Source organism: Phalacrocorax aristotelis, chromosome 1, assembly GCF_949628215.1.
Source record: "Phalacrocorax aristotelis chromosome 1, bGulAri2.1, whole genome shotgun sequence".
Taxonomy (NCBI): Eukaryota; Metazoa; Chordata; class Aves; order Suliformes; family Phalacrocoracidae; genus Phalacrocorax; species Phalacrocorax aristotelis.
Window position 1 is genome coordinate 109528411 of NC_134276.1, and position 13926 is coordinate 109542336.

The 13926-nt window shown below is 40.9% G+C and overlaps 1 protein-coding gene across 1 annotated transcript in view; it reads right to left on the reverse strand.

The window, feature by feature from the left end:
• Positions 1–4889: 4889 nt before the first annotated feature.
• CXADR (CXADR cell adhesion molecule) overlaps positions 4890–13926 on the reverse strand; it is a 37658-nt gene continuing 28621 nt past the window's right edge. Inside the window, exon 8 of the mRNA XM_075101732.1 lies at positions 4890–5472. Within this exon, the coding sequence (XP_074957833.1) occupies positions 5431–5472 (42 nt within the window). The 3' untranslated portion in view covers positions 4890–5430. The remainder of the gene's footprint in view (positions 5473–13926) is intronic.

The following is a 13926-nucleotide window of genomic DNA, read 5'->3' on the forward strand; positions in this document are numbered from 1 at the left end:
CCTTCTGTATGTTACTGCAGTTGAGATTGAAGCAAGCTATTCCTCTTCATTTATATTTGATCCACTTACATTTTGAAAGTAACACAGAAGACCTGGAGCCTGCAAAGAGAATTGCAATACCAGTGACACATCTACAGATGGCCATTGAAGCCAAAGGTGATTTGCCCACATGAAATGTTTCACAAGATGCCTTAGGGAGAGACCTGGAACTACTTCAGTGTCACATAAAATAACTGCATACGTTTTTGCAAGCTCATAGTTGAGGACATCATCAGCATTATCAACTACCGTCTCCATTAAGTATTAAAAACAGCAACTGCTGCCGGTGTGCTTTGCCCCAACACTGACTGGAGCAGAACGCCCTGAGAGCACACTCTGGATACCTATGGACACTCACGGAGTGTGGCAGCCATTGGCATGCACGTGCAATACAACACAAGCTGTGCATCCTATTCAGGCAAAAGGGTTTCTGAGCAGGATAGGAGGCTAGAGGTGCCTGTAACCTCCAGCACCTTCAACTTTCCATGGCAGCTGAGGATCACCATTTTTTGATGCAGAGAGAATTTGGGTATGTGCATCTTTTTCAAAGGCCTCACAGAAAGGCTGAAGTTGGAAAGCACCTCTGGAGTTTACCTGGTCCAACCCCCTACTCAGAGCAGGGCACTCAAGGGCCTTGAGCCCTTTTAGCACTGCTGCTGAAAGCAGTTGTCCACCTTTTTCTTGTCTTTTGGACCTTGTTTCCACTTTCACACTGCCTCTTTCCCCTGCTGTCAGCACAAATATTGGTGTGGCCGCCTGCTGAACTGCAACAATGAACGTACCTGAGTTAAAACTTGTTGACAGTTTCTGGTGATAACTCCAGGTGGAAAATTTGTTGGTGACATTTGTGGAGACAGCTGACATTGTTTCCCACAGCATCCTTCTAAAGAAGCAGGCGGCTCATGGCTTGGACGGCTGTACTCTTCGCTAGGTAAAAAACTGGCTGGATAGATGAGCCCAAAGTGTCGCGGTGAATGGAGCTAAATGCAGTCGGTGGCTGGTCATGAGCGGGGTTCCCCAGGGCTCAGTTTTGGGGCCAGTCTTGTTTAATATCTTTATCAATGGACCTGGGTGAGGGGATCGAGTGCACCCTGAGTAAGTCTGCAGGAGACACCATATTGGGTGGGAGTGTTGATCTGCTCAAGAGTAGGAAGGCTCTGCAGAGGGACCTGGACAGGCTGGATCCATGGGCTGAGATCAATTTTATGAAGGCCAACAAGCCCAAGTGCTGGGTCTTGCTGGGTCACAACCACCCCATGCAATGCTACAGGCTTGGGGAGGAGTGGCTGGAGAGCTGCCTGGAGGAAAAGGACCTGGGGGTGTTGGTTGGCAGCTGGCTGAACATGAGCTGGCAGTTTGCCCAGGTGGCCAAGGTGGCCAATGGCATCCTGGCTTGTATCAGGAATAGCACGACCAGCAGGAGCAGAGAGGTGATCGTGCCCCTGTACTTGGCACTGGTGAGGCCACACCTGGAGTACTGTGTGCAGGTTTGGTCCCCTCACTACAAGAAGGACACTGAGTTGCTGAAGCATGTCTGGAGAAGTGCAGCGAAGCTGGTGAAGGGTCCGGAGAGCAAGTCTAATGAGGAGCGGCTGAGGGAGCTGGGGTGGTTTAGCCTGGAGAAGAGGAGGCTGAGGGGAGACCTTATCACTCTCTACAACTACCTGAAAGGAGGTTGTAGCGAGGTGGGTGTTCGTCTCTTCTCCCCAGTTACTAGTGACAGAACAAGAGGAAATGGCCTCAAGCTGCATCAGGGGAGGTTTAGATTGAATATTAGAAAACAATTCTTTACCGAAAGAGTGGTCAGGCATTGGAACAGGCTGCCCAGAGAGGTGGTGGAGTCACCATCCCTAGAGGTGTTCAAAAAATGTGTAGAAGTGGCACTTCAGGACATGGTTTAGGAGGCATGGTGGTGTTGGGCTGACGGTTAGATTTGATGATCTTAGAGGTCTTTTCCAACCTTAATGATTCTATGGTTCTAAAACTACACTACACCATATGTAAGCAATTTTAAACTGTATCATGTCTCTGATGTGGCTCATGTCAGATGCACTAGTGCTTACGCTTGCAAGACAGGAGGTAGCCTAAGGCCAGGAAAGAAAAGCCAAGAGCCAGACAGGCTGGGACAATTCTTTCTGTAGCATGAACTACCTCATTCAAAACACTTATGCTAGAGTCACAGTTTGAGGTTTCTCAATTACTTACAATGATATAAGCTCAGGCATGGATATGGCTGTAGCAATGTGAAATTGCCTTTTACTGGCATAGATTTTCCCATTTCTGAGCCTGTTGCAGCCATATTGCCTGTAGGGCAAAGTTCAAATCCAAATCAGCCCCTAGACCATGGGAAAGTTCACCTGGTGAAATACCCGTCTCGCCCTAAACCCTAGACAGTGTGCGAGACACCACCAAGGTAGTCTGAACCCACATAACCAACCTTAGTAACAGCTAGCAACATACATTTTCCAAATCGTATATCAAATTTAAAGGTCTACATGACTGCAAGGCTTGGTGACCACGAAGAAGATGCCAGCAAGCGTGAGAATTGATGAACAGTGTTAGTCTTCAGACATCTGTAATTATACTGGCTTCTGGAGAAATGAAACTGAAGCAGTCTGAATTAAATGGAGCCAAGGATCAGCTCGATCTAACAATTCCCATTTGATAGAACGTAGTATGCAGAGATGGTGGGAAAGCACTGCAAGTTAGTTTATCTGCTTTGCAGCAAAGATGCAGGCTACCAAGTATATGCAACATTTAGGCTTCGTCTGGCTCTCCAGGTCCAGGCCAGTTAGCTTGCATATAAAACACCAGATGAGATATTTTTGGGTGTGGACAAGCGCACAATAACCAAAGTAGCACCTGACTGAAGTTTCCTGTGAAAAGCAAGTCCTGGCAAGAAGCTGAGGTATGTGAAATGCACCATTTCTTCTCATTTAATAGTGCTGGGACGAGAGCCAGGGTGTTTTCCACCCATTGACCATGCAAGACCAAGCTACTCTGCCTATTAGATACAAAGGATAAACAGTTGAAAAGTTCATTTATAACCAAGTAAAAATGCCTCCTGACATCTACAATCAGTCCTAAACAGCCACCTGGTCACAATAATCTATACAGGCATGACCTCCAGGCTTCATTATTAGATCATCCATTTCTGAGAAAGGTGGCAGAAAGCAGACAGAGTCAGATTCAATCTTCAGAGTTTGTGTGTGGTATCACACAAGCTTGCGAACTCGTACCCTGCTTACACCACAGCAACATAAAGTTAACAACACTGAATTGGTGACCTCATGGGGTCTGGACTAAATACCCAACACACAGTACCTTTCAAAAGACTCAATATCTGGCTATTTGGTAAGAACATGTGGATTAGCCAAGCAACTCATTTGACAGATGACAAAGCAGTTGTGCAGCTATTAGCTCCCTGAAGAAAAACTAAATGGAAATTTCTTGCGAAATGGACACACATTTAGCTTCAATGACAGTATTTGTTACACACTACTTCTTTCCCTAAAATGTATACATATTAAAAGTTAATTTATGTAGGAATTTGAGTACAAAACATAGTTTATTTCACTTATTCCTTTAAGAACATTCTTTACAAAACTCAGTTTTTAAACAACACTATACCCTTGCACGGTAATCCCTACCTTTCTCCTCCTTCCCTAGAACACCAGCAACGAAGCACTTAGATAATGATGATCATTGAGGGGAGGGGGAAAGAGGACACTTATTCGCCTTTTATGAAGCACACCGTAGCAAAAAAAATAAGTTATATCTATAAATCACTACCTTATGGAACATACACTAAAGAGGCAGTTGCTGCTTCTTGACCAGGCAACTTTCACACCGATCCCAACAGAATTTTACCCTGATTATTTGCCAGATTCACTCACAGGCAAGTTTAGGCAGCATGGAGTCAAAGGAGAGAATGAGGAATGTAATGTTTTGGCATAAAAACAAGTGCTTCTTAAAGGCAAAGTATCTTTTTTTTTTTTCCTGTAATTATAATACTGACCTTAAATTTGGATTTTTTTTTAAATTGGCTACTTAAACCTGTGAAATTTAAAAACCCTCCTGTCATTTTTCTCATGAAGTTATTACTGTTTTCTTAGATGGTTTTACTTGGTTTTCCATGTGCAGTGATAAAACCAATTATATGGATCTTTTGGTTAAAAGCATCTGAGTTTGAGTTTATTTTAGAATTAGCTGTGCTCCTCTCAACAACAGAAGCAGAAATGATTTAATAAATTATATTTTTTCAGCATTAAAACCACCAGCTTCACCAATGGATTATAGGGTTGCCTTCAGACCACAGCATAACAGATACCACTGGATTAAGGTTTAAATTAGTATCCACGTATTTACAGTAGTAAAAAACCAGCACATGCACATACACCCAGTATTTCTCAAGAGCACAGGAAGATGTAGCTGATCAAAGACAGGTTTAAGTATGTACATGCTCACTGTTACTTCTTAAATGCTGGGGTGTCCTTCAGTGTGCTCTGATTTATGTGGACTGTGACAGACAACACGTTATCAAAAATGCCTGAGTACCAGCAGGGTACCAGGCTCCGAAAATTAATTACTACGCTCCCATCCACGGGATCATTCTACAGTGGTTTCATCCTTACACGGTTAGGTAGATTAATATTTTCATTATGAAGTTGATACCCAAAGTCTCCACATCGCAGGAGGCAACAAGGACCCCATAATTAGCCTGGTTTAAAGAGCACGTTCTTCTTCCCTCTGGTCTTCTGCAGGGTAAATTGGGGAGCAGAAGGAACGAGGCAGTGCACAGACATGAATTACCACACCACCTGCATTAACAGATTATGCTGAAGCATGTGTTAACTGTGTTGTTCAAGTACCTTTTATTAAGTGTTATAAAATATATACAATCTTAACATACAGCGCTTTTCACACACAGGTTGTAAGACCTCGTTGGTATCAACTGCAGCATTGAATAGATGATACACTTCCTATCAAATCAGCAGACCAGAAAGCTGGGGAAAACCAAAACTACTCTATTTCAGATTACAATCTCTCTCAACGCCCCACTGATTAAGGCTATATTTTCTACTACCTGAGCTGATTTTTTTTTTTAACCTCACAAGCTTTTGAATCTCTGTGGTGGTGGAGCAGAGGAGGCATTGTGCACGCTTTTCAAAATACAGAACTAGCAAGAAAAATGTTGGTAGTCACTTTGTAAACTTTGCATTAAAAACACATAAAAGAAAAAATTTGGTACTTACAAAACTGAGTACAGCCTACTTAACAATCTTGAATCTAAAGTCAGATCAAGTAAAAAAACAGCACTTCATCTCATAATGTACTTCAGTTTCACCACACTTGAAAGTCATGCAAAAAATGATGCCTGTTTCTTCATGTTTATACCACTGTTATGTCACCAATCTTGTGTGCGATGTCATGCTATAAAAAGAAAGAATATCATTAATCTATATTAACAAGAGGCTAGATACTGTAATATACAGTAAATAAATGCACGATTCCAATCACCACCCAAGTTATGGTCATTCAGAGTAGGGTTTATACCAGTGTCTTGGGGAAAGACAGCACAGTGGTGTAGCAAGTTGACTCCATTTGTCAGCGGCATACCTACTGCCATCAATTTTTAAAGTATCTGTCCAAGTCTGCTTAGATGTCTCTCTCCTCAGTTTCATACCAGTAACTTGAATTTCAAAGAACCACAAATTTTTGTTGTTTACTGCTATAACACTCAGTTTTCTCAAAGAATCCAGTGACTCATCCCAGCCTGCATACTCAGTTGTTTCACCATTTCCTTAGAAGTCAGTTCTAGTTCCTTAAATAATTTCATTGATTTTTTTCTGGGGATACTTTTTTGCACAAAGATGGTAAAATGTAATTCTTTGTTCCAGTTAGAGTTCTTTATCAGCTGTGTATTCTTTGACTTGATTTTCCAAGACTGATATTGTAAGAAAAGTGATAACTAAGCATTTTTGCTATCGCTCCATGCTGCAAAACTGCCTTTTCTATATGCTGCCTGTACTCAGACTCTGCTGACAGTCACCAATTAATCTTCCAAACATGATATTCTAACAGAAAACTCCTCTTCTTAATTAATAATGCACAAATATATATGGATATATTGCGTTTACTGTAAACACCTCATTTTCTTACTCCACCATTTCAGCTTATTACAGGCTTTTGTATTATTATACCAGTCCTCGCAGATTTTTAAAACATGCCTCAATGCCACAACAGTTTCTCCGTAAGACCAGTAATTTAAAAAAACTGACTCAGGTTACCTTGTAACATCTCACTTTCTTCCTTGCACGCTGTCACATTGCAATTACAATCACACATCACACAAAATCTTCCAGTTGCACATGGCAGTAAAAATAATCGAGTACCTTCACAAAACTTTGCTTGGAAGCGTAACTCAAATCAGTACCAAGTACTGCTTGGCATTATATCACTACATTTGCCTTCTTTCTATTTAAGGCTGTTATCTAGCATGAGAACCTGTTTTACATCTTCATTCTGGCTATTGTTTATATACTTATTCTTTTAAGGAATGTAACAGTGTAAAAGTGTATTTTCAGGATCATTTACCTAACATTTTCTCCTTTTTGAAAGATTTGGGCAGCATTTTTTTTCTTCTTGGAACTTGTTTTCCACCCTAAGCTAATACATTTATCCTCAGGTCTATTATGACAGGAACAAGAACCCTACTATCAGCCTGAAATTGTATTTGATCAAATTAGCTGATACTCTGTAAGAGGCATATTAATTGGGACTGAACACTGAGGCAAGAAGCGTCCTTTCTGTCTGTATTCCTGTCTTTGCACCACAGCTAACACAACATGCCTATATCTGACCTCTTGCGTTAATAGCTCTCGAACAGATAACTAGTTAAGAGTTCGTAAACATATGCCTTCTAAACAGAGATTAAGCTGCCCCCCCCACAGTTCATCCTAGGCCACTCTATTGGAAAAGCCTGAAGAAACAGAGCTCTTACATGCCTGCCTTGTCTACGAGAATAGCTAGATTTATAAACATTTTTGGCATGTGAGTAGGGGCTCATGTAACAATGTCTCTCCATCAAGCACATCCTGTTTGCTCCCTTTCACAAACCAGTCATGAGACAACTAACACAGCCTGCTTATGAAGAAAACAATTTGCTCTATGGCACACACAGAAGAGCTGGGCTGGAGTGAGAGCTTTTGATCCCCCAGTTGTTTGGAAAAGCGAAAGTTTTTAAAAACCTGATGCTTAACTGAGCTACAAGGGCAAAAGGGAACAAATACAACGTAATCTGTTCTCCTTTGCCTGCACTGTCCTGATACTTTCAGTCTTGATTTTCTTTCCTTCTTATCTAAGCAAATCCCTACCAAAAAAAAGAACTAAAAAAAAAAAAGGTAAAGAAAAACGCAGCCTGGCAAGTGAACCCTAGCATGCAGCTAGAAGCTATTCACCCAGCTGCGATAAAGCAAACAAGGAAAAAAAAAAAATCCACCCACTAGTGTTGTAACTTACAAACAAGATGTGGTAACTCTTCTGAATGTTGCAAGGAAAAACATCAATTAATGAGAAACTGCTGTCTGCCCAGGTACTTGCAATCATAACCTTATTAAATTTAAACTAGAAAAACAGGGGCCAGACTAAAATTAAACTAAATACACCATATATTTTAAGTGCCTAATGCTTACGCCACAAATGAGTGAAACTGGTTAGGAACAAAAACTATGACAGAAAAGATCAGTAAAAGGAATGACCCTCCACAAAAGCGTGTTCAATATCAACGTACTATACTCAGAAAAGAGAAAAACCTTCTAAAAATCCATCCTGCTTCAGTAGTGAAATAAATCCAGCAATCAGAAAAAAAGGCGGCGTGTAATAGAAAGAGGAAGGTCGGCCACCAATGTCAGTGGGAAGCTGTAGGCAGAGGAAAGTGGTATAAAAAGGCAAACACAAGGAGTAATTTGTTGCGGACAGGGCCAAGGCAATGACGACAAGGAGCTTTATGTCTCTAGGTATCTCAGCCTGGCAGTATAAGTATACACAGCTAGATACCTCCAATATCAGTAACGATCAACACATCTTGGTTCTGTATTTGCAAAATAAATAGGATGAACTGCCTTATCCTGAGAATACTTTCCAACACGCTACTAAGTGAGCAGCAGGAAAAGGGTGGTGAGGGAGTGTCAAGTCACCCAGCTGAGTGAGGAGGGACACCAGCCCAGAGGAATATGCTCTTCTACCTACTATAGAGCAGAAAGAGGGAGAAGCTGCCTTCTCCCGAGGTGATGCCAAGCAGGCATCGAAGCAGGGATCTCTGACAAAGCCTTGGGAGGAAACACATTTCCCTTTGCACTGGCAATGGGCTTTGAGGGGTCTTTCACCCTCAGGAAGCTGCCTGATGGGATCTGCCCTCTTACTACAACTCAAAAATACCCAGGCAGCGTTAGAAGTACTGCAAGGGTGACTATTGTCAGGACAGAATTAAAACCAACAAATAGCAGGAGACAGAGACAGCCACAAATGTTCTAACCAAGGTAATTATCTTTAAATACATACATTTGAAAATTGTATGTGATTATGAAAGACGTGAAAATAAGCACTGGAGGGGCAGCTAGTGAAGACTGAAAAGCTTAATCAAGGATAACTTTAAAAAAAAGATCGGTGTGATGGGAAACTCCAGTCCCTAAAAGTCAACAGAACTATCTCCATTCTAACAGATGTGGAAGCCAAGGAAGATGTCAACGTTAAAAAAAAAAAGTTAAAAAAACCCCACCACCAAAAAAACCCAAACACCCAAAAAAACCCCACCCACATGGCTAGTCATGACAAAGCCAGGACATCAGCCCTAATCCTCCACTTCGTTAATCAGGTTCCCTTGCCTTGGAATTCTTTTATTATTATTGCAGGTGAATGAGCTTGTTAGCTATGTCGAGCATTAAGGATGTCCTAAGCCTCCTTGCACGTTCAGCAATTCCCCCGCCATGTTCAAAGCATAAAGCCAGCAGCAAGTTACTATTTAATATGGTTGGCACAGTCACGGGGTGTTGTCAGAATAAAATTCATATGTGTAATATAATGACACAATTTTCACTGTCAGTTGGATACCCCACTAAGAGCACTGATTAAAACCCTAGCTTGCCCAGGTAACACCAGAGGCGTGGAAATTACGCTAATGTAGGCAACAGAAAGTACTGTTGAGCATAAAGGCTTTAACACTCCTTCCAGCTCTTTCATCTAGGAATAAAGGATTTTAGTGGGTTGTCTGAGATTCCTGCCTGCCCACCCAGTTCATGCACTATTAAAAAATAATAAAAATCACACTGATACACATATATATTTAAATAATACACCTAATATACTTCCAAGTAGCAACATGCCCTTGATTTTAAAAACGTGTAATTGACTTTTAAAACTTCAATGCCTTTCACGTATGCAAGTCTAGCATGATCAGAACTGTACATTATCTATACAGGGATCACAATTTTCATTGTCTTACTCCTAAAAGTAAACCAACAGATATGATTATAATGCGTCTGAGGAATTTCTTTTTCCTGAATGAGCTGCAAATGAAGAAACATCATTGGTGACCTTAACTTCAGTCTGAGTCATTAAAATGTCTATTTTCCTAACTCTAAGCTCTGGTCCATACTAGTCAATCAGGCTTCAGTTACACTTTTTTTGTTGTTGTTGTTAAATAAAAGGCATGTAAAAGTACGTATTTCTGGTGTAGAAATACAGCATGTATAAAGGTAAAATAGAGTTTCTCACCACAACTGTTAAAACCTACCAAGAACTACATCCATGCCTCAGCTGTACGTTTCCTTTAATGATCTCTGTAGTTTACAGCTCTTTGTCAGAGCTTATATAGAAAAAACAAAATGCCTTAACTAATGCAGATTACAATAACCCTTTTCTTACCTAAACTCTGTTCCTGAGTAAGCAATAAGAAAATAAGCTTCCAGCACCTAAGAAGGTTATTTTGCTTTCTGCTGGGAAACATAACATTTCTTAGCAAGTCACTGCAAAGCACCAGCAAAGCCATAAGGTCGTGTTTAGCTGCAGAGAGGAAGAGATGCAGGCTGCCCAAGGGTCAGCAGAGAGAGGGTGTTCCATATTCCCAAATACAACATGTAATTACTTTGTTCCAATAGAAAGCGCTCTTATTTAGCCATAAAATGTTGGTTTTGTGGTTTTTTTTTTGTGTCCCCCCCCCCCCCCCCCCCCCCCCCCAATGGGCTGGAGACCATACGGGAGTACCATGGCATTTTTTTTTTTTTTAAAGTTCTGTGTTTTAAACACAGTGAATTTTCTCATCGTAAGTAGGTATACAAGGTAATTAAATTAAATAGGTTACATAAACAGATCACCCAAACCACAACCCAAGTCTGAAGTGAGAGAAAAAGACACTGCAATTCTTAAGCAATTCCATATTGAATTACAGAATACAAGGACTAAACCGGGGCAAGACCAAACAGGTCATTTGAAGCTGTGCCCTTCCAGTAAGTTATAATTTTTCTTGAGTGACAACAAGAAACAGTGAAAGATACAGTAATCACAAGGTTTCTTTTGTATTTTACAGCTCTTACAGCTTAGATGAACTGTTTCTGCTCTTGACAGTTACAGGAATGGAAGTGACATAGAAGGGCATTTTATTTATCCGGATAAGAAGTTCGGTGCTGGCAGCCACAACATAAGCTTTTTGACATGTTCCACAAACCACCAGCTGTGCCCTAGAGTTGTAGTCTTTAGCAGTCACAAGCAATTCAGTAGCTTTATGTATTACCACCAGATGTCTCTATTTCTGGTCTAAGGGTAGCAGTATCCCTCCCACCTGAGCTATCCTACTAGTACATGTAAATCTTAAGTAACAATTTTATTGTGATCTCATACAGCCAGGTAAGGGGCAGCACAAGTGCTTTGACTTCAGCAACTATTTTCTCAGAACTACCACCCATTCAGACAACTAGTGAGAGATGCTGTGAGCTGGTGCTGCTGCTGGTTGCAATCGGAGACCTTAAACACCGAGAACAGATGCTCTGCTGCACACTTTTACTTCTGTGAAATTTGACTAATCCTGATTGCTGTTTGACAAGTAAAGTATTACCAAGTGATATGAGATAAGGAGATTCAGATTCCCGTATGGGAGAATAGTTTCGCTTACAAATCATGGAACAGACCAAATCATAAGCTATGAAAAGGCGTTACTTCATTTGTACAGCAGTAACTGGCCGCAAGGAACAAAGTCGCAGTTTTCCTATTCACACAAAACATAATTTGCAAAACTGACATAACTGGAAATTATTACACCAATGGTAGTAGATTAAATTACTTCTAGAGCTCTTTACCATCTGATTTACTACTCCTTGATACCACATTCTGAATGAGTTGCTACCTAACCTCAGAGACCACTGCAGCCCTGGAGATGTTTGTTTGGGCCCAGAGCACCATGAAGCTGTGCTGTCACTGTTTGCCCTGTGGGGGGTGTTCAGGAGACTTCACTCTACAGTTTGTTTCTTTATACAGTATTGTTAGAACATAACCAAAACCATCACATACAGAAGTTACTTCATGAGAGTGCAAGACCCTGCAAATTAAGCAATGACGATATGCTGGCTATATAAGCAACTCTAAATGCAGAAAGGTTTTGCAGATTATCTGAAAAGCCCTGAATCAGACGCTGCTGGAAACCAGAGTAGGGAAAGGCTTCCAGAAGTTGGACAGGCCCATTTGTGTTTCCAGAATTCAGGTCTTTCCTACAAAATTCCCCACAAACTGATCAGACTTCACTGCTTTCCTCTCCCCATATTGCAATTAGGAAAAGTACGCTGGGGAAAGAGCCCAGTACCCTTCAGGTACAGCACCCAATTTTCATCCTGCCTGCCTGCAGCTCACAGCCTTGAGAAATGGGACAACTGTCACTGCATCACACAGCTTTCTGCGCTTCCCAGCAGACATACTGCCTCCACAGGTTTTTCCCCCGAAGAAAAAATTAGATTACTGAAGGTAAAAGTGATGTGCTTTCAGATGTTAATGTCTCTTCTAGTATTGCCATGTTTTTAAATTGTTACATAATCAAGTTGTGTAACCAACACGCTCAACTTCTTTATAACGCTACTCCCCTCCCGCCATCTAGCAATCCTGACATCATACAAGGTTCCTGTACAGGAGTTGCACAACCTTCTTAATGTTCCCTGAATAATATGCTACAATTGACCCAGCTAGCAGCTGCTGCTGCTAAATGCTATTGACTTTGCATATTCAAAGAACCGTAGCCAGTACTCAACATCTGAATGTTGAAGACTTCAAAACTCCAACTTAGGAGGGTGACACTGACATTGACTTACAACAATGTGAAAATCAAAGGGTCCTTAGAGGATCCCTATTTTCAGAAACTTGGCTTTGAATGTAAGTGTGAAACAGGGACAGTGCAATCTTCCGGGCCATTTTCCTGCCAGAGTGGTTATTTTATTAAAGGCTCACATTCTTCTCCTGACAGCTGAGCCTGTACCATTCGGCAAAAAGCCTGAAGCAAGTTAAAAAAGCAACAGAATCTTCATAACTCAAGTACACATATTTTTATATTAAGATGCAAGCCTTCATGCTGTGAGCAATCACCTACAGTCATCCCACAGGTGAAAGGTAATTTTAGAGATCTGGAAAGGTAGGCAACGTTCATAGCTTCTTTCACTCTACTCTTGCTTTTGCTCCTTGATCAGATGTTACCTTCACAAGCTCTTTTGGGTTTGTTTTATGGATTTTACACACAAGAAAGCAAGGCTAAGTCACTGGCATTAACTGTTTTCTAAAACAGTCTAACAATTAATTGCCCATCAACATTATCATAGAGCTTGAAAGAACTCAAGCTTCTCCATCTGAGAAGTAGATGTGAAATAGTAAGCAGTCACTCTAAGATGTTCAGAGAAAAATACCCAGAAAGACAGACCTTTTAAAAAACTATATCCAAGGCATTGTCTAATACGTATGTCAGGACCACAAAGGTTTTGTGGAACTGCCACATGATGAGTGCCCTCTATTCTTCCAGGGAACTCTTGGGAAAACGCTATCTGCTTTGCTGGAGCTCCCACAGACAAGCTGGAGGGACTTGAGTTTCTCTGACTCACAATCATCTCATCTCTAAATGAATGACCTGGAGCAGCTGAGACATGCGAGTGCCATCTGTGACAAAACTGCAACCTTAGGAAAGGACAGAAGTCTTGAACTTATGTCCCAACATTAACATTAGAAGGGTGTAGAAACATTTCTCAGAGCTCTACAAATAGAGACAAATGTGAACCTTCATTTTTTATGAGGTTTCCTTTTGTATTTAAGCACAAATCTTAATCTGAAACAGAAAAAATCCTAAAGGTTTTTTCATCGTTATTCTACTTAACTTCATACGCTTGTGCACACATGTATCAGACAGGGTTTTTTTAATATGCAATGCACAAAGAAGTGACTGAAACATCGGGCATAGCGCAGATACATATTTACATACGAAGATATGCATATGTTATGAACAAATGTAAGCTAATTAGGCCTCCAACGATAGAAACATAAAACACGCCATTAATGCAAACAGAGCCCATGCCAGACTTTGTTTCCTAAAACTAAACATGTGCCCAAGACAACACTGGAGAAATTGCATTAATCTTAGGTAAAATTACAAGGACAGCAATCAGTTGGTTTGAAAGGCCAAGGGCTGGGGAGTATCCCAAGTCAACTTCACTTGAATCAAAAAAAGATGCACGTTAACTGACAATATAAAACCAGGCATTTTACCAACATGCTTTGAGTGCTGTAAACCTGCTTGTCTGAATTTTAAAAGACAAGAACTTATCAGTTTCAGGAATTTTCAGTTCTATCTAAGATAAAGAGGGATGA